Below are 21634 nucleotides of genomic sequence, written 5' to 3'. Positions count from 1 at the left end.
CCTGAGCTGCCGCCGACGTCTCACCCACTGATGGCAGGTTGAAATCCCCCAAGACCATAAGTCTGGGGGTCCCCACCGCCACCCCGGCTATCACGTCAGCCAGCTCAGGCAGGGCTGTTGATACATAGCAGGGAGCCAGGTATATAATCAACAAGCCCACTTGCACCCCTTTCCCCCACTTCACAAAGAGCGACTCCACACCGTCTATCTGAGGCACAGTGGTCTCCCTTGGACAAAGGCTCTCCCTTATAATGGCCGTTTCTTAAAGAAATAGCATATCTTCTTTTTTACTGGTAGGCTCTTGCCTTGCAGACCTGGGGGCTCTAAAGTGTTGAATTGGAAAGACGACCATCCAGACCCCCTTTGAAGGCGATCTCACTACTTCACACGGCAGAGTGTTCTGCCTTTGCTCTCCTCTAGTGTTCTGGGGTCTCATCAACCCTCCAGGAATTGTCAAGCACTGCCAAGAGTTTTTCTCAGATCATTTCTGTAAGTCCTCCACGGGGAACTTCACTGGCCCTGCTGAGAGAGACGACCAGAGCTTCTTCCATTCCAGTTATTCCACGCAAAACATTCCTGGTTTGATTCTAGTAGTGTCACCCAGTAAACCTGAGGGAAGTGATCCCCCCCTGCACCCCTGGAGAGCACCAGTTGCCAGTCAGCATAGCTGCAAACCACAGAAATTGTGGGCTGCTTTAGTATTGAGATGTAGCTGCATATCTCAGCCAATCGATGCTTTGTAACCGTTTGACCTGCCCCCCCCCCACACACACACCTTCTCTGGACAGGTGGCCAAGGAGAGGGTTACGCCCTTCCTTTCTCCAGTGAACCTATGCTCAGACAGTTGGGCCTCTTGCAGGGTTTTTCAATGGACTCCGTAGCCACCTTTATAAAGGTGGAGGGGAATTGATCCTGGGTTAGTTTCTGGCAAAAAAGAAAAACTAAATGGCACAGTATACAAACATTACTGTCTGGTTCATTGGGATGGGGGCAGCATTGTATGCTCTGTCTGGAAAAAAAACTCATTTGTTTCTGGGGAAGAAGGGCTCTGTGTTTATGTGTTTCATTGAAATATTTATACTTGTCTGTAATTTAAGAGCTGAGCAGGGGGATGTGTGGGTGACTTGAACGAGGGAATATCTGATAAGGAAGTTGAAAAAACCTTCCATAATAATAGACAGGACAAACCTTGAGGTTAACCTCGGAGTTCTTCTGGGCTCGTCTGGGGGCTGATTGCCAGGAGAGGCCTCTGGATGGTAGCAAATCTCTCTTGATCTGCTGCAGATTCTCCACAGTTTCAGGCTTAGAATGTTTTCTAAGCTAGAAGAAACTTCCCTGGGAAAGAGGAAGTTTTGGAAATCTACCCTTTTGTTCCCCTGAGTAGCTGGACGCTTTCAGGCTGCTTCTGGAAGAAGCAAGTAAGAAGAAGTAGCCGGGCGAGTCCCTGGCTGAGCCGGGGCAAGCATGCGAGTTCACTGTGGAAGAACCAACTGTTAAAAACGGACAATAAAAGGTGCCACCATTTCTTAGATACCACTTTTTCTGCACATTTACCTTTCACGCTAAAAGAGGCTTCCTCTGGCTGCAGCCTGCAGCCCTTCCCTTTTTAGGGAACTCTCCGCCATTCCTGAAGCTCTCTGACTTTAAGGTGGCGAGGAGGGGAGGAGCTGCTCTGTCTATTGGTCCGAAATGGTATAGGGTTTCCTGCCTGAGCAGTTGGGGTTGGACTAGATGACCTCCAAGGTCCCTTCCAACTCTTTTATTACTACTATTATTATTATTATTATTATTATTATTATTATTATTATTATTATTATTATTATTATTATTATTATTATTATATTTTATTTTATTTTATTTTATTTTATTATTATTGTTGTTATTGTTATTGTTATTGCCAAAATAAAGAAGCTGGAAATCATTGTGGAAATTACTCTTGAAACTTTTGGATTAAAACTTTCTAGGGGATTTTATACTGCTAATCGACTCTGGAATTCTTTGTGTTTGTTTTTAAAACAAATGACTGCCTAAATGCTGTTTTGAGTTTGCTGTGAGGAGAGGGTGAAATAGTTTTGATTTTAACTGCCTCTGATTGGACTAGACCTGTGGGTACCTAAACAAAGAGGCAGAATCTTTCCTTTTTTCTTTTTGTATAGTAATGTTTGACCACAAGAGGAAGCCTAAAGACTGCACCATTACTACTATTTTAACTTTCGAATAGCATTGCCAAACCCATTGAATTTTATGCTATAAATCTGTAACTTTAAAACTTTTAACTTTAAAATCTAAGTTTCAGCCACACATTATTAACATGGCCACCCATAAGAGGACAGAAAAAGTAGATTATTAGGAGATACATTATTTTTAAGACCTTGTTTGGATGAACACGCAGCTAAAACACATGAATTAATTCAGGCAATGGGAACGAAGCTTGAATCCAAACTTGATACACTTGCAAAAGAACTCTGGGAGGAAATCCAACATTTAACTGGAGACAGAAGGATAGAGTGGACATTATGGAGCATAAAATGGAGAAGACAAATATTTTGTTTGAAGTTGACCTGGACAAAAGGGCAATTTTGGAATCTCAGATTAAATAATTTCAATTAAGCTTTTGAGCAATTCTTGAAAGAGTCAGGAGAAGATATTAGACTAAGGATGGTTAAAGCATTGGCTCAGTTGGTTAATTGGGAAGAAAAATTATTGATATGGGTGTAGACAAAAGTCTATAAAGTAAACTCCAGATTTGCCACAATGAGGAAATTACCAAGGAAGTGATCATGCTTTGGATTGCCACTTTAAACTCAAACTGAGAATAGAAAACGTGGATATAATTGTTCTGAAATAAATTTCTGGTCAGAATTTTGAGAAAAATGAAAGCTTATGCTTTGCTTACTGATATCTTGAAGAAGAGAAAAATCTTCAGCTGGGATAAACTTGAAGGAGTGATACTTACCTATAAGGAGCAAAGACTTAGATTGAATTCCATAGAAAAAGCCAAGAACTTTTTGATTAGACATAAACTAATTTCAGATCCAGCTGAAGAAATAGATATAGAGAAGAAACTAGATGTAGAACAACCTCAAAAAGGTGGTACCGAAGAAGATGTGGCTGAGATATCTGTACAGGAACTTGCTATTTTGTCTAAAGTTGGAGATTATGTCTGTTATATGGAGTATTAATGGGGCAAATGCCCCATTTAAGCGTAAAAAACTATTTCATTATCTGAGGAAACTCAATATTGACATAACCTGCCTTTCAAAAAACACATATCAAGGAACAAGATAAGACAATCACTTAAACAGGAGCCAGCCGTGTGCTGCAACTACCAAAAAAGCCAACACAGTGCTAGGCTGCATTAACAGAGGGAGAGAATCAAGATCACGTGAAGTGTTAATACCACTTTAAAATGCCTTGGTAAGGCCACAATTGGAATAATGCATCCAGTTTTGGTCACCACAATGTAAAAAAGATGTTGAGACTCTAGAAAGAGTGCAGAGAAGAGCAACAAAGATGATCAGGGGACTGCAGGCTAAAGCATATAAGGAACGGCTGCTGGAATTGGGTCTGTCTAGTTTAATGAAGAGAAGGACGAGGGGGGACAGGATAGCAGCGTTCCAGTATCTCAGGGGCTGCCCCAAAGAAGAGGGAGTCAAGCTATTCTCCAAAGCGCCTGAAGGCAGGACATGAAGCAACGGATGGAAACTCATCAAGAAGCAACCTAGAACTAAGGAGAAACTTCCTGACAGTGAGAACAATTAACCAGTGGAACAACCTGCCTCCAGAAGTGGTGAATGCTCCGACACTGGAAGTTTTTAAGAAGAGACTGGACAGCCATTTGTCCGAAATTGTATAGGGTTTCCCGCCTGAGCAGGGGGTTGGACTAGATGACTTCCAAGGTCCCCTCCAACGGTTGTATTATTATTATTATTATTATTATTATTATTATTATTATTATTATTATTATATACTTAACAAATATATGACTAGGGGAGAAATTTATATCAGCTGGTTTAAAAAAGGTCAGTGGAGTTGTCTTATATGTAAAACCCCAACTTAAACCTAAGTTACTCTTAGCAGATGAACGTGGTAGATTTGTAGTAGTGGAAATTGAACTTAATGGAATAAAATCAATAGTAGTTGGCCTGTATAGGCCAAATGATGACAAAAGTAAATTTTTTGAATAGCTTATGGATCAGTTAATACCCTTTTTGTATGAAAATGGGTTTATGTTGGGGGACTGGAATGGAGTGGTTTTACCAGCTTCGGATAGAACATCTACCAAGGGGATTGAACCCTCCCAGGGTAAACTACCAAAGACCTTCTTTGAGATGATGGACAGTTTAATACTAATAGACTCATGGAGATACAAAAATGGTTCAGCTAGAGAATATACTTTTTTTTCAGAAAGATATAAATCTTTTTCAAGGATTGATATGATATGGATTTCTAAAAATCTTGCAAATTTTTTTTGTAAAAGTCAATATTTTACCTAAATCTATTCCTGACCATAATCCAGTACTTTTTGTACTTAGAGGAAAGAGTTTGAGCTATAAATGGAGATTAAATGAATCTATTCTGCAAAAGGAGATGATTGTAAAAGATTATAAAAAGAAATGAGCATTTTGATAATCTAGGTAAAGGGACAAGAAAAAATCTCAGGAAAAGAAACAAAAGATATTGGATGAAGTTAGATAGAAAGAAATCGAACTGCAAAAGCCACCTACAGATCCTAAAACTTTACAAGAAATTAAATTGTTATGGCAACAATTTTCCATGTTAACAGTTCAAGAAATAGAAACAAAATTGAAGTATGTGAGAGAAGGCACTTTGGGTTTGCAAATAAACCAAGGAAGGGAGGGAGGAAGGAGGGAAAAGAGAATGATCGAGAAAATTTATGAAGGCAAAAATGCAATAATAGATAATGAGCTTGTTAAAAAGACCTTTCATAATTTTTACTCCAATTTGTATAAAAAACAGTTAGATATGTCTAAAATAGATGAATATCTTTTAAGACAATGGTTGCTTAAGCTATTACAAACTTAGAGACAACTTATGAATGATCCAGTAACTGCCTTTGATAGATCAGAAGCTATTAAAAAAAGTGAAACCAGGCAGAGCTCCGGGACCAGATGGCCTGACGAGCCCATATTTTGAGTGCTCTGAAGAGAAACATCTTCAGCCGCTACTAAAGGATATAATGAAAGGATATATTTACAGTGGTGGGGGGGGAGAGATTCCTCAAACACGGAAAGAAGCCAGTATTGTGCTATTACCGAAGGAGGTTCAAGATGTTACAAAGACAAAGAATTAGAGACCAATTTCGTCATTAAACAAGGACAACAAACTCTTTGCTGCAACTTTAGCAGAAAGACTAAAGGAGATCTTGCAGGCATTATATATATTCATGAAGACCAATCTGGCTTTCTGCCAAGAAGACAAGTGATAACTTGAGGACTGTTTTGAGTATCAATGAGTATTTACAATACCATAATGAGAAACAGGCAGCTCTAATATTCTCAGATGGCAGAGGAAAGCCTTCGACAGTTTAAATTGGGTGTTCATGTTTAAAGTGCTGGAAGAAATGGACTTTGGAGAGAAGGAGTCAAAACTGTTTATACGTCACAGCAAGCAAAGATTGTTATCAATGGTGGTTTAACTAATTCATGTGAAATTCAAAAGGGTAAAAGACAAGGATGCCCCTTGTCTCCTCTTTTGTTTATTTTGGTGCTGGAAGTTTTGAGTAGAGGTATTAGGCATGACGAAAAAGTAATGGGTATAAGCATCAAGAAAGAAGTTTATAAATTGAGGGGCATTTGCTGATGATTTGGTCCTATTCCTGCAAGACCCAAAAAATAATATAGAATATTTGATGAGAAAATTAAATGCGTTTGGGGCTTTAGCGGGTTTTAAACAGAAAACAACAATGTTGATGAAGCATCTGTCCTCTCAGGATTGTGTCTGGTTTTAAGGTCAAGAAAAAGGTGAAATATTTGGGGCTTATGTTGACAAACACAAATACAAAACTCTTTGAAAATAATTATGCGCCTCTCTGGAATGATATTAAAAAGGATTTACAAAGATAGGACAAATTACATTTATCTCTACTGGGTAGAATTTCTGTAATTAAGATGAATGTTTTACCAAAGATGCTCTTTCTGTTTCAGACATTACCAATACTTGCAACTGCTATTCCATTTAAACAATGACAATATCAGTTATTGCAAGATGCTAAGAAAAAAGGGGGTTTGGTTTACCAGATTTAAAATTGTCTTTTGATGCTTGTTGTTTGGTCTGGCTAAAAGAGTGGGCGAACCTCCAGAACAAGAAGCTACTTGATTTAGATTAGAAGGCCATGAATTAAGGTTTATGATAAAATAAATATTGATTTCAACAATCATTTTGTTAGACATGCCATACTAAGAGTTTGGAATAAATACAAAACAAGGCTCTTTATGAAGTTGCCACTTTGGGTGTTCCCCCACCCCCACCCCCAGAAGCTTTTTTTAAAAAGAAATGGTGGTGAAGGCAGACTGGTGGACTTATGGTAAAATAATATCTTTTAATTTTGGTGACCCCACCCTCAAGTCTAGGTTAGAGTTAGAATCAGAAGGTCATGTCTGCCATTGGTTTACATACTTACAATTAAAAGAAAGATTTAAACTAGATAAAAATAGTTACGGATTTGATTTTGTTAAAAATGAATTGGAAATTTTACTACGTGGTAGTGATGAAGATATTATTGCTAAGGTTTATAAAACGTTATTGAAATTGAATTTGGAAAGTGAACATGTAAAAGACTGTATGATTCAGTGGGCAAGGAACTTTGGGTATAATGTGATGCTTGAACAGTGGGAGAATACGTGGACGAAAAGCTTAAAATTCACACTAAATTATAATTTCAAAGAAAAAATTTATAAGGTGATGTATCTGTCATGGTTCCAACTTTGTGCTTGAGGTGGAAAAAAATGATATTTTGGTTTTGGGTTTTACCGACTAGATGGATTTGTTGTTATAGAAATGGCTGGTTGTTTGTGCCGTTATGGAAACGTCAAAAGTTGAGGCTCGTTGCTGATGCCTTATTATTTCACTGCAACGGAGAGAGTTCTTTCTTTTCCCTCCCTCTTCCGCCTTTTCCCCTTTCCCCTTACCTTTGTCTCCTACTACTTGCTTTTGCATTTCTGTATTTTTTATTGTAAGCTAATAAAATAAATACTAATAAGAGATCTGGGGTCTTGATTGCTATTGGGGAAGTTTTTAAGAAGAGACTGGACAGCCATTTGTCTGAAATGGTATAGGGCTGTGGTGGCGAACCTATGGCACGGGTGCCAGAGGTGGCACTCAGAGCCCTCTCTGTGGGCACGCGTGCCATCGCCCCAGTCCTAGGCCTTCAGCTGGGTTTTATAAAACCTTTTCGCTTTAGGCCTCCGCTGCCGTGTGCAAAAAAAAAAAAAAAATTCAATTTCAATTTCTCGCAGGAAAAAAAAAGATCTCACAAAGTTGGAATTGATTGATTGAACTTTTTAGTCCCACCCAGTCTGCCGTTACCATTGCAGCCACGCCCACCCAACAGGTCACACCCACCCAATTGGCCACACCCACCCGGCACCCGACGATACATAAGTGGGTTTTGGGTTGCAGTTTGGGCACTTGGTCTCACTGGTATAGGGTTTCCTGCCTGAGCAGGGGGTTCGACTAGATGACCTCCAAAGTCCCTTCCAACTATTATTATTGTTGTTATTATTATATTCATTAAACATGAACCTCAGTCGACTGAACATTCAAATTGGCTGGTGCTGATGGTTGACACGGGTTGCTACCAGCATCCTAGGTGTCAACCAGGTATCTCTTTAAAATGTAAGGTGTTCCGAGTAGCACAGTTTTTTTGTGACATTGCTGGAGTTATTGCAGGAAGCTGCAGTTTCTTGATGTGTTTTGCAAAGTTTTTGGACATAGTTCCCAGTGCCCCGATGACAATGGGTGTCACTCTTACACGTTTCATCCATAATCGCGCAGTTTCGATGGCCAGGTCGCGATATTTCGTCATTGTTCCAATTCTTTTTCTTCGACTCTGGCATCTCCTAGTACAGCGATATCCATCAGCTGTACGCTTCAGTTCTCTACAACTGCGCTATCTGGCGTGTTGTGTTCCAAATGGCGCTGTCGTTGTTGTTGTTGTTACTATTATTTTATTATTATTATGTTATTTTGGTCTTTTTTTTCCCTATTTTTGGCTAGTTGAGTGTCTCCTTTGCACAATATATAGATCTGGATTGTGTAGATCTGTGGATGGCCTGTCAGTCAGAGTGCCGGTCTTCTGGAAATTCCCCGGTGTTTTTGGACTTGGCTTGGCCTAGGATGGTCACAGTTTCCCAGGTGAAGCTACGGTTAAGCCTGTCCACATGTTGTGAAATTAAGGAGTTTTCATTCTGTCTTCCGAGGGCGCCTTGGTGTTCCTGGATGAGCTCTGCCTGTTTGCCCCACACAGTGGCTGTTGCACTCACTGCGTTGTATGTTGTAGATGACTCCTGTTTCTTTTTTCTTTTTTTCTTCTTCTGGGGGGCTGCGGGGTCTTTTTGCTTTACTTAGGATTTGTGGGGGGGGGGCTTTAGTTGGCTTGTGTGCTTGTACTGAGTCCCTGTGGTTGTAAAATAGTCTGTTGGTGGCTTCTGAGATCTTCTTGGTGTATGACAGTGTAAGTCCGTTTTAGGGCTTGTGTTGATTGGGTTGAGTTAGCGGACACTTTTTGATGAAGTTGTGTGGATATCCACTTTGTAGTAAGATAAGAATAAACTAAGACAGAGTTAAATTTCTATTTAAAGATTTAAATAGATTAAGGCAACCTATCAAAACTGGGTTTTTAGAGAAATTTTAAACGGCAACAAAAGAGTCAAATATCTTTGTGGGAAAGTGGATTGTTTGAACTGTTGTGTTAGGATTGGCCACTTAGCAAAGATAAGAGAGCAGAAGGAGACATGGGGTAGTCCTCATCCCACAGCCATTTATTTAACAATCATTTGAACTTATAAGAGTGCTGAAAAGTTATGACCAGTCCTCACACTTACGACCATCACAACATTCTGTGGGTCACGTGATCAAAATGTGGGCACTTGGCTAACCAACATGTATTTGCAACAGTTACAGCACCCAGGGGTCGTGGACCGCCATTTATGACCTTCCCGGGGGGGGGTTGTGGTAGGGAGGGGGGACACTTGACCCTGTGATTTGCTTGACTGTGGCAAAGAGGCCAGAAAATAGGGAATCTCTCAGGCCTCCCCTAACCACAGGTTTCCGTCATCACGGGCTACAGGCCAGAGGAGGCAATTTCCAAGAAGGAAATGACAACAAGTATTGTGAGGGAGGGAGGTAAATAAAAATGGCAGCCGCCCCCCCCCCCCGTGGATGGCCACAAGAGCTACCGAAAGAGAGGCTAAGAAACATTATTTAAAAAATATTAGGTGAAAGGGCAAAAAGGAGAAAAAAAAGGTCACTGTCAGAGGATGGATGCTCAACATTTGGGCGAGACACGGGGTGTACCTGACACTCCCCCCCCGTGAGTCCCCCTTCCCTCCCCCCCAGGGGGCTCCAGAGGGTCTTGCGCAACAGGAGGCCCTGCACGAGGCAGGAAAAACCGGCTGACAGCTGGCTTAGCCTAACCCTAGCCCTGCCGGCAGAGGAGGCCTGCTGTGGGCCCCCGTCAGTCAAGGATCTTCCGCTGGTGGGGGTCCTCTGCCAGGCCCCTCTCCTCCCTCCCCAGGGTGAGATCGGCCCCCACTCGCTTGGCCTTCCATAAGAGCCTCAAGACCTGCCTTTGCAGTTGGCCTGGGGCCCCGGTGGAGTGGCTGATGCACCAGTGGGAGATCCCACCTCCCCTCATAGGCTGCTGTCGTGCGTGTGTGTGTGTGTATATGTATGTAGGGGGGCGGTTTCTCCCTGGCCTGGCCCCAAGCTTGGACCAAGTGGAATTTTGAGACCCTGATTTGAGCTACAGGGGAATTTCCTTAGAGCTCCGAAGCCAGAGAGTAGCAGCCTCTGTCCTAGAGCTGTGGGGGGCCCCATCGCTGGGGGTTGTCGAGGGAGGCTGGACGGCCATCTGTCTGGAACGGTCAGAAGAAAGGGGTGGGATGGGAAGCCCCCCAAGCTCTCTAGGATTAATTCCCGGAGGAAAACAACATTGGCTCTGCATTGCTCTCGTTTACTCTTCTTTTTTTTTTCTTTCTCCCTCCCCTGCAGAGCTTTGGTCGCTCAGCCAAGGTGGCCATGTACGCACCCGGCGAGCCCGTTCTGGACTACAACATGGTGATCATCTTTGTCATGGCGGTGGGCACGGTGGCCGTCGGTGGATACTGGGCTGGGAGCAGAGATGTGAAGAAGTAAGTAAGGAGGAATGGGGGGTTGGGGTGGGCTTGATCTCCTGCCTCTGTTGGGATATCCGCACAAGGCAGCTGCTCTGCCCCCCCCCAAGGTCTGCTCCCTCTCCTCACCCGCCGCTTCTAATGGCCTCAGGAAGGGAGCGTCCCCCCCCTTCCAAAGGAATCTGTAAATGACTTAGTAATTTCATTTATTTATTTGCATTTATATAACTGCCCAAAATGCCCACTCGTGGCACCCCCACGTCTGCTTAGAAGACGAGGCAGTGGAGGAGAGGCAGCCCTGTGGAGCCCCCCCCCCCGCCCAGCCCGGCTGTGTGGATCAGAGGGAGCCGCTGCCCGCCCAGCCACTGCCTGGGCTTGACCGAGCGCAGCAGCAAAGCCGTCCCACTGCAGCCACCGAGGAAGGGGCCGGGACTGTCCCGAAGGCCCCCTGACTCCTAAGACAGGGCAGCAGCTGAAGGGTGGGGAAGGAGGAGGAGGAGGAGGAGGAGGAGGGCAGCCGGAGAGCCCCCAGCCTTTCCGGGCACGGGAGGAAGAGGGAGGGAGGGAGGGGCAGTCTCTGCTGAGGACCCCTCTCTCTCTCAGGCGCTACATGAAGCACAAGCGGGATGACGGGGCTGAGAAGCAGGAGGACGAGACGGTGGACGTCACTCCGGTCATGATCGGAGTCTTTGTGGTCATGTGTTGCTCCATGCTGGTCCTCCTCTATTACTTCTATGACCAGCTAGGTACTGACCGGGCGGCGGTCTCTACGGTCTTTGCCCCCTGGCTGTCTCGGGTCTTTTTCGGCTCTGTTTCTGGGGGGGGGGGAGGCTGGGATACTTTGGCCACACCTCTTCAGGCTCCCCAGGGGCTGAAGGAAGGGGAGGCAGCCCTGGCCAGGGCTTCGTTTGCTGCTGGGACCCTGGTTCAGACCTGCGGGGGCTTCCCTGGGCGGAGTCCCACCCTGGCCCTCCGGGTTCTGCCCTGCCCTGCCCTGCCAGGCCAGGCCCCCTCTCAAAAGGACTCTCAGAGTGCTCCTGGTGAAGGATTAGGGTCCCTGGGAGCCTAAGGATCTGCAGTGTGTGTGTGGGGGGGTTCCATCCATTTCCCCCCCCCCAAGGCCCTGACAAGGGTCACCCCTTGGAATCTGCAGGCGCTTCTAGGCACTGGCAGGGGCCTCCCTGCTCCTCCGGCTGAGCTCTGACCCCCTCCTAAAAATAAGCCTCTATCATTCTGGCCAAAATGTCTGTTTCCCTTCCTCCCCGGCCTGTCAGGGATGATGGATTCCCATTCCCATTCCTATTCCTATTCCCATTCCTATTCTGCCTTCCTTCCCCCTGCCTGGCAGGTGAGCCCCGTTTCCTTGGCTGAGGAGGCTTTCTTTAAAGACACTGGGGGGGGCAGGGGGGGGGCTATGGCTTCAACCAGTTACCCAGTAGGGCAGCTCTGGCCAAACCTTCAGCCTACGTACGGGAGACCCAAGGCCCTCAACGGAGGCTCTTCTGCCTTCTGCTTGCGGGATGTTGCTTTGCCTTCATGGTGAAGGGAGGGGGCGGGAGATATTTTGCCTGGCCATTTGAGCGAATTCCCGGCCTCTTTGCTAGCCACAGGATGCCGGCTCCTGGGGGGGGGGAAGGTGTAGGGCTGGGTGTTGGGGGGGGGAACCAGGACAGCTGGACTCCCATCCTGCTAGCAACGTTATGCATCCCTCGGGAACCAAGGGAATTTTTCTTCTGATACCTGGCTTGTTTGGCTGGGGGGGGGGCTCCTGGGGCCCCTCCTCCTCCTCCTTCCCCCCCCTAAGGCTTTCCCCTCCTCCTCTTCCCTTCAGTGTACGCCATCATAGGGATTTTCTGCCTGGCCGCTTCCATCGGCCTCTACAGTTGCCTTTCCCCGTTTGTCCGAAGGTTCCCCCTCGGGAAGTGCCGGTAGGTGGATGGCTGCCGGCTCCGGTGACCTCGCCTGGGGAAGGGGCTCTTGGGCGGCAGGGACCCTCTCCAGACTCTGGCCTCTCTGCTGCCAGGTTGGCCTGGGCGGCTCCGTTACGGGCCACGTTCAGGCAAGGACGGCGTGGCGCGTGGCTACTGGAAACGGAGTGCCCGCCTCTTTCTCAGTGGCTCGGAGCGTTTTTCTCACCCACGTTCAGCGCGAGACGAGGTCCGAAGGAAGTGGGGGGGGGGTGTTTCAGCTTCCCCAGATGGATTCAAGGTGTGCAAGATTAGGACCGAAGGAAGGTGTGTGTGTGTGGGGGGGTCACAGGAACCCACCCACCCACCCCCTTCGGAAGGGAGGTGCTTGGAGAGGGTCGCACGGACTGACACGCTCCTGCCGCACAGCTTGCTTCCTCCGCCCGCTCTGTGCCCGCCAGCGCTGCCAGGCCACTCTGCCCCTCTCTGCCTTTCAGCGTTCCCAGCAACAACTGGCCTTATTTCCACAAACGGCCCCAGGTCCGGATGCTCCTCCTTGCCGCCTTCTGCGTCGCTGTCAGCCTGGTCTGGGGTCTCTTCCGGAATGAGGACCAGTAAGTCCCACTCCTGGCTTCCAAAGCTCCCCGGTTTCCTGAAACGTGGATGGCCAGCGCTGGCCTTATCGGAGGGCCCCGCAGGGTGCCTCCCGAGAAAGGGGGCGGGGGGGAGAGGGAGTGGGATGGCCCCAGGCGGCGGTGTTGGTCTCTGCGGGGCCTCCCCGGCCTCCCTCCCTCCCTGGGGCACGACTCCCGCGGTCGGCCCCCCTTGGCAGAGCAGCAGAGGCTGCGCAGGAGGCGAAACTGGAGTGATTCCGGTGCCGCCGGGGATTTGCAGTCCACACGGAGACTCTGATTGGGTCAGAGGCCCATTTTGCCCAGGAATCTTGCAGGGGGGGGGTCACCATCCCTGCGTGAGCCGGGGGTGTGTGTGGCGCAAGGCCTCCGCAGGGCACGAAGGATCAGCCATGTGTGTATGTGTGTGTGTGGTGGCTCTTCCCCCAGGTGGGCCTGGGTCCTCCAAGACGCTCTGGGGATTGCCTTCTGCCTCTACATGCTGAAAACGATCCGCTTGCCGACCTTCAAGGTGAGACAGCCGTGACGGAGCCCCTCCCCCCCACACACACATGAGAGAGACACACACACACACACACTGCCCCGCCATGGCCTCAGAGCTCCCGCTGAAGCCTGCTGAGAACTGCCTGCGCTGGGTCCTCCCCCCTCTTTTTCCCCCTTCCCTCCCAGCAGCCATAGGGGGCCCCCAGAGCCCAGGACAGAGCCGGGGGGGGGGGGCTTTGGCCTTCCCGACTGGAGCAAGGCAGGGCAGCGGTTGTGCCGGGGGGGGCTGCTCTCCGGGCTGTTGGGGAGCTTCCAGGCACCCCCGTCCTCTGGAGGGGGAGCTCGGAAAGGGTTCCCGGTTGGCCATGGGAGATGAAGCTCAGGCAGGCAGGCCAGCTGGCTTGGGGGGGCTGGAGCAGGATCTCCCCCTCCCCTCCCCTCAGTCTGCAGGGGGCGCTGTGTCTGTTTTGACTGGGGACTTTTTCTCCTTCGCCAGGGCTGCACTTTGCTTCTCCTGGTCCTCTTCGTGTACGACGTCTTTTTCGTCTTCATAACTCCGTATCTCACCAAGGTGCGTGCACTGCTCCCCCCTCCCCCCCGAGGGCCTGCCTTGGGGATTAAAAGGCCTGATCTGAGGAGGAGGAGGAGGAGGAGGAGGAGGAGGACGGAAGCGTGGCAGACGCCCTCTGGCTGTTTGGACTACTTGTCCCATCACCCCCTGCCGTGTCCATCCCTGCAAGCCAGAGCTAACCGGGGTTGGGAAGCTAAGACACCTGAAGGGCGAGGCTGCCTGGCCGGGGCAGAGGGTCCCTGTTCTCCTTCGTCCCCCAGCTCAGCTCCTCTGCGGTTCAGAAGTTGAGGAGGTAGGGAGCTCGGTCCCCAGGGAGAAGGAGGGCACGGCGCTCTTTTCAGTGGGGCTGGGCCGCTCTCTGGGCCATCGGGAGGCCTTGGGGCAGGCCGAGTCCATCGGCATCCTGACCTCCTGCTCCTCCTTCCTGGTCCCTTCAGACAGGGGAGAGCATCATGGTGGAAGTGGCTGCTGGACCCACGGACTCCTCCACTCGCGAAAAGGTGAGTAGATGCTGCCCCAGGGCAAGTGGGGGAGGGGAGGGGATCGTTGCTCCAACACAGGAAGGGGGGAGGGGCCTGGAGGGGCTCCCCAGGAATGCCCCAGTCACAACAGGAGGAAAGAGAGAGTTGGATGCGGGCAGCACATCTGGATCTGTTCACCAACCCAAAAGGCCCTTGGGAGCCCCTCCCTCCCTCCCACCCCCACCCCTCCTGGTCACGGGGGGGGGGTTTCTCAGGGACGCTTGCCCTCCTCCATGAGCAGCTGGCAGGGTGGGGAGGGCTGGCTTGCTGGGGGGGAGGGCTGTTGAGCTGCCAAGGGCATCGCTGTAGAGTTGATCCACGGTCTGCCAGGTGGCTTTCAGGCATCAGATGCCCTCGGCTCCCGTTAGGGGGTGTCAGGGGCCCCCCGGCCACGCTTGCCTCCCCTCCCCTTGGCTGCTACGGGTCTTGTGCTCGCTTGTGGAGAGGCCTCTGGCGTGCCAGACCAAGCGCTGAAGGCGAGGTGGCCCTGCAGGGTCCGCTTGCATTTAGCCACCGAGGGGCGATGAGGAGTAGCTGCTGGCCGTCAGAGGTACTGGTGGGGGGGGGAGGGGTGTGCCCTGGGAGATGGGCCAGATGAAAACTCACCTAAGGTGCACCAGACCCAGTGCTCCCCCTTGGCAGGCTGCAGGTCAGCCCTTCCGGGGAGAGACCCACTCCCAGGCATCACCCCGCCAGTCGTGGTTCTTCCATCTTCCCCTCAGTGCCAGGGAGCTGCTGCTGGGCCGGCCAGGAAGCAGGGCCGTCGGGGCAGAGAGAGAGGGGGGCGTATGAGCTGACAGGCAGGATCCCCTGGTAGCCGAGTGCATGGCGGCCGGAGCCCCTTTCAGCCCCGGGAGACGGGACAGATGGCCTCTGGGAAAGGCCCAGGCAGAGAGGCCCGCAGGACCCGGGGTGTCACAGCCGCCGTGGAGAAAATACCTTCGGCCTCCCTGTGGAGTTGGTCCCTGTTCCGGGCTCCCGGTGGGGCCGGCCCTGTGGCCCCTTTTGCCAGGCAGAGGGGGGGAGGGAGGGAGGGAGGGAGGGAGGGAGGGAGGGAAGTCCTGCAGCCCCCAGGTTGGGGCCGGGGGGGAGGAGAGCTGTGATGCCTTTTTCGTTTCCAAAGCTGCCGATGGTGCTCAAGGTCCCCCGGCTCAACTTCTCCCCGCTGGCCCTCTGCGACAGGCCCTTCTCCCTCCTGGGATTTGGGGACATTTTGGTACCAGGTAGGAGCTCCCGATCCCCTTCTCTCTCTCTCCCCCCCCCCCCGGTTCGGCCTGATGCGCAGGGCAGCGCAAGCACCTGCCTCCCCCCTCCCTCCCTCCCTCCCTGCTGGGCCAGGTGGCCCTGGATGAGGCTGCCCCGTGCGGCAGGCAGGTCCCCACCGCCTTCCCCCTTGCTGGCCCTGTTGAGCTCTCTCTCCTGGGCCTAGAGCAGGGTCTGAAGGGGTGAGGGGTGGGAGTGCGCCCCTGTGATGCTAGCTGCTTCGGGAAGCCCACTGTGCGGATGGCCTTGACTCGCTTTGGGGCTGTGTGGCTGCTTTGGGATGGGAAGCCGATTCCCCTCCCTCCCTCTTTCTCCCTCCCTCTCTCTCTCCCCCTGCAGGTCTGCTTGTGGCCTATTGCCACAGGTTTGATATTCAAGTCCAGTCGTCCAGAGTGTATTTCGTAGCTTGCACCATAGGTACGTTTGCTGCCACTGCTGCCTCCCCCTCTGCGTGAAGGCCGAGGGGCTGACCCTCTAGGCCCGGCCCAGCCACCTTCAGCTGGCGTCTCCCCCGCGAGGCCCAGAAGGCCTTCCCAGTCTCCTCCCCCGGCCGGCCCTGCACCGAAGGGAGCCTTGGGGCAGCCTCTGCCAGGGCCCGGAGCGCTGCCTCTGCCCTCCTGGGGCTTCCCAGAGGCTGGCAGAGAAGGTGGGTGGGGGCTCCCCTCTGTTTTTCGTCTGGGCTCCCCGTCCCCATTCCTGGCTTTCCGGCTGGGGCCTGGCCGGGCGAGAGGGGTCCCTGCCGCTTCCTCCTCCTCCTCCTCCTCCTCCTGCAGGTTACGGCGTTGGCCTCCTGGCGACCTTTGCGGCCCTGGCCTGGATGCGGAAGGGCCAGCCGGCCCTCCTCTACCTGGTGCCCTGCACGCTCCTCACCAGCCTCCTCGTGGCCCTGTGGCGCCGGGAGCTGGCCACGTTCTGGACGGGCAGCGGCTTTGCGGTGAATACCAGTTTGATATGAATCTAGCGAGCCCCTAACTAGAATTAAAGTTGAGTAGAACTCTTGTCTCGCTGCTCCCCTCCAGAGAAGGGGGTTCCCTCCGCCTCCTCTTCCTCCTCCTCCTCCTCCCTTCCCGTTCAGCTTTCCTGGGCCTCTCCAAAGCCCCAGACCTTTGGCTCAGGAGAGGCAGGTGGCGGGCCTCTCGGTCCAAAAAGCCATTGTCTGCAGAAATGGGGGGGGGGGGTGTTCCCCGCAGGGAGCAAGCGGCCCTGTTTCAAAGCCGTTCTTTCGGGGGCCCTTCCCGCTTTCAGAAATAACGGAGGACCCCAAAATAGAGACATTCGCTGGAACGACTCTTCTCACGATTGATGAGACTTTAATACCGCTTATTTTTCAACCTAGGCTGGCAAATAGTTTTGATTTTGTGAGACCCTCCAAAAGGGTCTCGGGGACCCCCCAGGCCCCCCCTCTGAGAACCCTGGCCCTAGAGGATGGGGTGAGAAACGAGGAGGTTGAAGAGATCTCCGTGGGATCTCAGGAAAGGTTTCCCAAGAGTCGCCGGGTGGTGGAGCCGGCTTCTAGGGTGGGGGGGCTTCCCTGGATGGAGTCTTAAACAGCGGCTGGAGGGGACGAGGGGGGTCTCCAGGCAACCCCTTGCCCTCTTGACCCTGCAGGGCGAGGCCTCTCCCCTCCCTCCCTCCCTCCCTGGCATCGTACTTCAGCTGGCACTGCCAGAAGCCCCAGCCACTCGCTGGGGAACATGGGAAAAAGTGGCTGACTCTGCTCTGCTGATGGGGGTGCAGGGGGGGCGCTTATGCATGGTCGGGTGGCCTCTCTCAATCTGGCCCATTGTGGAGGTGAGCGGGGGGGGACAAGCGGGGGGGGAGCCAGAATAGCGGTGCTGTGCATCCCGTGAGGCTCTCCCATCTGGGGGGGGGGGGCTTGGTGCATCACAGCCACCCCCTGACCTGGGAAATTTCCCTGGGGATCCACTGTGGTCCTGTTGTGAGGTGTGTGTGTGTGTGTGTGTGTGTGCGCGCGCGCAGTGGAGTTTTATGGTTTATTGGTTCCATTGTCAGCGAGATATTTGGGATTTTTACCCACCTATTAACTGTTACTGACTAAACTTGTATGTTGCACAACTCGGGGTGGCTCACAACAATCAGACAATAACCCCTCTCCAGCCTTGTGCTGTCTCAGGTGCTGCTGTTGTGGCTTCCCTTTCCCTCCCTCCCTCCCTCCCTCTCTCTCTCTCTCTCTCTCTCTCTCTCTCTCTCACACACACACACACACACACACACACGAGTGGGTACTGCAATAGGCTCGCGGTGGGGGTGGGTGGGGGGGTAGGGGGGGTAGGTTTCAGAAGAGCAAAGCTTGGTCAGTTTCTCCCTTTTGGAGAAGAGGCAGAGAATTCATTGGGCCAAACTGCTCCTTAAATTAAGTGGTGGGCTTGGCTGGCTGGCAGCTGAGAGCCCCTCCTGTTCCCCAGACTGCGGGAGAAGGTGAGATTCTTTGAGACTCTTGTGGATCCTGAAAAGTCCCGTGTTTCCTGGCAAGATCTCCGCTGGTTGCAGGGGAGCTGAGAGCAGCAGAGCTGAAGTGGCCGAAGCTGGCGTATTTAGCAGCCCGGAAAGTTACTGTTGGGGGGGGGAGGAGGATGGCGCATGCCCTGGTGAAAAGCAGCCCAGACCCCCCACACACACACACACACCCCTTCCAGGTGGGAGGCTTGGCCCTCACCCTGTAGCCGGCACTCAGAGCTGAGCACCCCTCTGACCCCCTTCACTTTTCGCTGCCGGGGAATGGCACGAGAAACCTAAAAACCGACCCAGGTCCTTCGGCTGGTGGTCCCTGACGGACCGGGACGGGTGCCGCCCAATCCGGGGCTTGCTGAACCAGAGCAGGGGGGGAGGGGGGAAAGCAGCGGAGGAGGAGGAGGAGGGGGCGCTTTCAAGCAGAGAGGCCCGGTTGGGCTGGGGGATCTGGGCCGTCCCCCCCCCTCCTCCTCCTCCTCCTCCTCGCTCCCCAGGGGCTTGGATTCAGGGCACGGGGCCTCTCGAGAGCCTCTGGCCCACCCTGTCCAGGGGCCTTTGGGGGCCAGTTCTCTCTGTCTCTACCCTACGATCCTGACCTCTGCTTTTCTATACGCAGAAAGAGCTGCCTCCTCCTCCTCCTCCTCCTCCCTTAGTCGTCTCCCCCGCCAGCTGCTCTGCTCCCCCGAAAGGGGGGGATCCTCCAGCACCCCACCCAGAGGCCGATGGAGAAGCCGCCGCCTCCGCCATCCCTCCCAGGGAGCCCGTCAGCACCCCCTTGGGCCCTGAGGAGGAGGAGGAGGAGGAGCCACGCGCCCCTTTCCTGGAGGTGGAGAAAGAGGCGAAGGAAGAGGAGACGGACGCTGCTGAGGCCCAGCCCGACCATCCGCCGGCCCTGCAGCCCCTGGGAGAGGCGCCCGATGACCCCCTGAAGGACGATGCTCAGGGACAGCCGAGCCTCCCCCCGCCTGAACAGAGTCAGTCCGGCTAGACTCCCTCTCTCTCCCCCCTCACCTTCTCCCNCCTTCTCCCCCCCCCTCCTCCCCCCCCCCAGTGCAGCTGAGGACTGATCCGGGTCGCCTTTTCATTCGTGGATTCTTGGGCCATTCGGAGACCCCCAGGTTGGATTTCGGAGGGGCAGCCCTCTGCGCTTCATACCAAATCCCCTTCCATTTTGAATATGGTGCTTTCACGAAGGTTCGAGTAGAATTTCAGCAACTATTTAAAACAGAAATCAGCAAGCAGATGCCTTTCCTTTCCCTGTTTTAGTCTGCTGGTTAGTATTAATACCTTTTTTAAAAAAGAACTGTAGGCAGTATTTGCACTTGCCCGGCCGTGATAATCGCTTCAGCCTGACTAGGGCTGCGTGGCAAGAAGCTCTTCTGCACGACAGTTTCCTCTTTTTAAAACTCATCTCTCCGTGGAAGGGGCCCCCCTGCGCCCGTCCTTCCTCCCCACGGGCCGCCCGCCCGCCTGCTGTCCTCAAGGAACGAGCCGGTCTCAAAAAGGAACTTGTCCAGTCTGTCTCTGCAGGCTTTTAGTTCTGCTTTTGCTTTTCTGGGGGCTCTTGTGCTGGAAGGAAGGGGTGTCGGGTCCTGCAGGCGAAGACCTTGGGGCACAGTGCCCCAAATTGCTGGCCTCTAAGCTCAGGAGGAGGTGGAGTGCCCTTCCCAGCTCTCTGGGCTGTCCGTTCAGACCGGCCAGGCCAGGCAGGGATCGGTTTTCCACGCCCGTGGCTCTTTGTGGAGGTGGCTCCTGGCCCCGCCCCGGCCTGGGGCTGCCTTGGGGGCCACTTCCAGGGAACAAGGCCGTGCGAGAGGCAGGTCTTCCTCCAAAGTGACTGCCAGATCCTTGATCAGGCACTGCCACCCTGGGTTTCAGTTTGCTGGGTTCCTGGGAGGTGTGGGGGGGGTGGAGGCAGCGGGCAACGGTTAGTGGGGCTGAATGGGGAGCACCAGCAGTCACTTCTGGCCCAGCTGGGACCCAAGGAGGAGGTCCCTGAGGGGCAGATCGAGTCCTCGGCCGCTTGGGAAAGGAGGCCTGGGGGGGGGGCGTGCCCACTCCCCGTGAAGCAGCAGAGGGCTTGAGGGGAGGGGGGAACCTGAAGTCTTCCAGGGACAATAGTCTTAACACGGGGAGCGTCCGAGTCCCCCTTCAGCTGCTCCCCCTGGGCATGCTGGGCCAGAGGGTTTCTGTGTCGTCCTTGTGTTTCAGTGTAGTGTGTTTGCATTTCTTTTGTTCTCTGGACTGTGCGATGTAGCTTTACAACCCTGCGTATTAAAGGCTTACCGGCTTCTGCTGAGCCGCTGGCCGGTCCCTGCGCGGTTGGCCCTCGGTCAGGGAGGGGACACGACAACCTTGTTTCAGAGGGGCTCGTCCCGATTCCTTTGGGGCAATGTGGGGGGGGGTCAGTGGGCCTGGCTCTCATGCAGAACGATGGGCACTTGTTTAGACACTACAGGATTTTGCCTTAATTTAAGCCATTTTATAAATAATGTACATGGAACTTTTATTTTACTCTGAAGCAGGTTAAACAATAAACTCGATGAAACTTGAGTGGCTCACGCCCAAACATTGCGTCTCAATTCTTTTGGCCCCCAACTTTATGGAATGAGGGTCCGTCAAGGGAGGGAGAAGATCTGCTTGGGGGTTCTCCCCTGGGGCAGGGGCAGGGGGTTGTGGGAGCCCCCTGGATAAATGATTAGGGCTCACTGGGGTTTGACCCCGGTTTGGGCGGTTGGCTGCTTTCACCATCGTGCTCCATGCTTATCTTAACCTAGAACCAAGGAGAAACCTGCAGCGAGAACAACTAACCGCAGGGAACGCCTCCGGAAGCCACGGGTGCCCCATCGCTGGAGGCATTTGAGCAGAGACTGGACAGCCCACTTGTCAGGTGGGGCGGGCCAATCCCAGTGGGGTGAGATGGTCCCTCAGGTAACCTGGACCCATTTAAAGGTCCAACACCTTGAATTGCACCTGGCAGCAGACCGGCAACTCTAATGCAGCGGAGCCGTGGTGCCCATGCCAGCACCCTCTGCATCAGCTGTAGCTTCCGAACGCTCTTCAAGGGAAGCCCTTTGTAGAGCACATTACGGTAGTCCAGGCATGAGGTGACAAGGGCTTGGAACGCCTGAGTGCAGGGAGTCCTGATCCAGGAGAGGCTGCATCTGCTGCACAACACAGGATCTCCCGGCCACGGCTGCTACCTGCTCCTCAAGCAGGAGTCGTGAGTCCAGGAGAACCCCCCAAGCTGTGGGCCAGACCCGTCCGGGGAGGCGCCACCCCACTCGGAACTAAAGAGGACAAAGTCCAAATCTCGGGGTGCCCAAAGCCCTTTGTTCTTGCTGGAGTTCAGTCAAAGCCTGCTGTTCCCCCCATCCAGGCCCCCATGGCCTCCGGGCACCCCGAGAGGGTGGCCACAGCATCACTTAAT

The 21634-nt window shown here is 52.4% G+C and overlaps 1 protein-coding gene across 1 annotated transcript in view; it reads left to right on the top strand.

Moving 5' to 3' along the window:
* Positions 1-19192, top strand: part of SPPL2B (signal peptide peptidase like 2B) — a gene marked incomplete at its 5' end in the record, with an annotated part of 23227 nt that extends 4035 nt beyond the window's left edge. Inside the window, 11 exons of the mRNA XM_015822762.2 lie at positions 10234-10373; positions 10959-11101; positions 12187-12283; positions 12760-12876; positions 13324-13405; positions 13874-13948; positions 14386-14448; positions 15593-15692; positions 16072-16149; positions 16506-16666; positions 18821-19192. Coding sequence (XP_015678248.2) covers positions 10234-10373; positions 10959-11101; positions 12187-12283; positions 12760-12876; positions 13324-13405; positions 13874-13948; positions 14386-14448; positions 15593-15692; positions 16072-16149; positions 16506-16666; positions 18821-19192 — 1428 coding nt within the window. The remainder of the gene's footprint in view (positions 1-10233; positions 10374-10958; positions 11102-12186; positions 12284-12759; positions 12877-13323; positions 13406-13873; positions 13949-14385; positions 14449-15592; positions 15693-16071; positions 16150-16505; positions 16667-18820) is intronic.
* Positions 19193-21634: the final 2442 nt, after the last annotated feature.

The sequence above is a fragment of the Protobothrops mucrosquamatus genome, unplaced genomic scaffold (assembly GCF_001527695.2).
Source record: "Protobothrops mucrosquamatus isolate PMUCROS unplaced genomic scaffold, P.Mucros_1.0 scaffold1670, whole genome shotgun sequence".
NCBI classification, from domain to species: Eukaryota; Metazoa; Chordata; class Lepidosauria; order Squamata; family Viperidae; genus Protobothrops; species Protobothrops mucrosquamatus.
The sequence above is the reverse complement of the archived record's forward strand: the minus strand, read 5'-3'. Positions and strand labels throughout refer to the sequence as shown.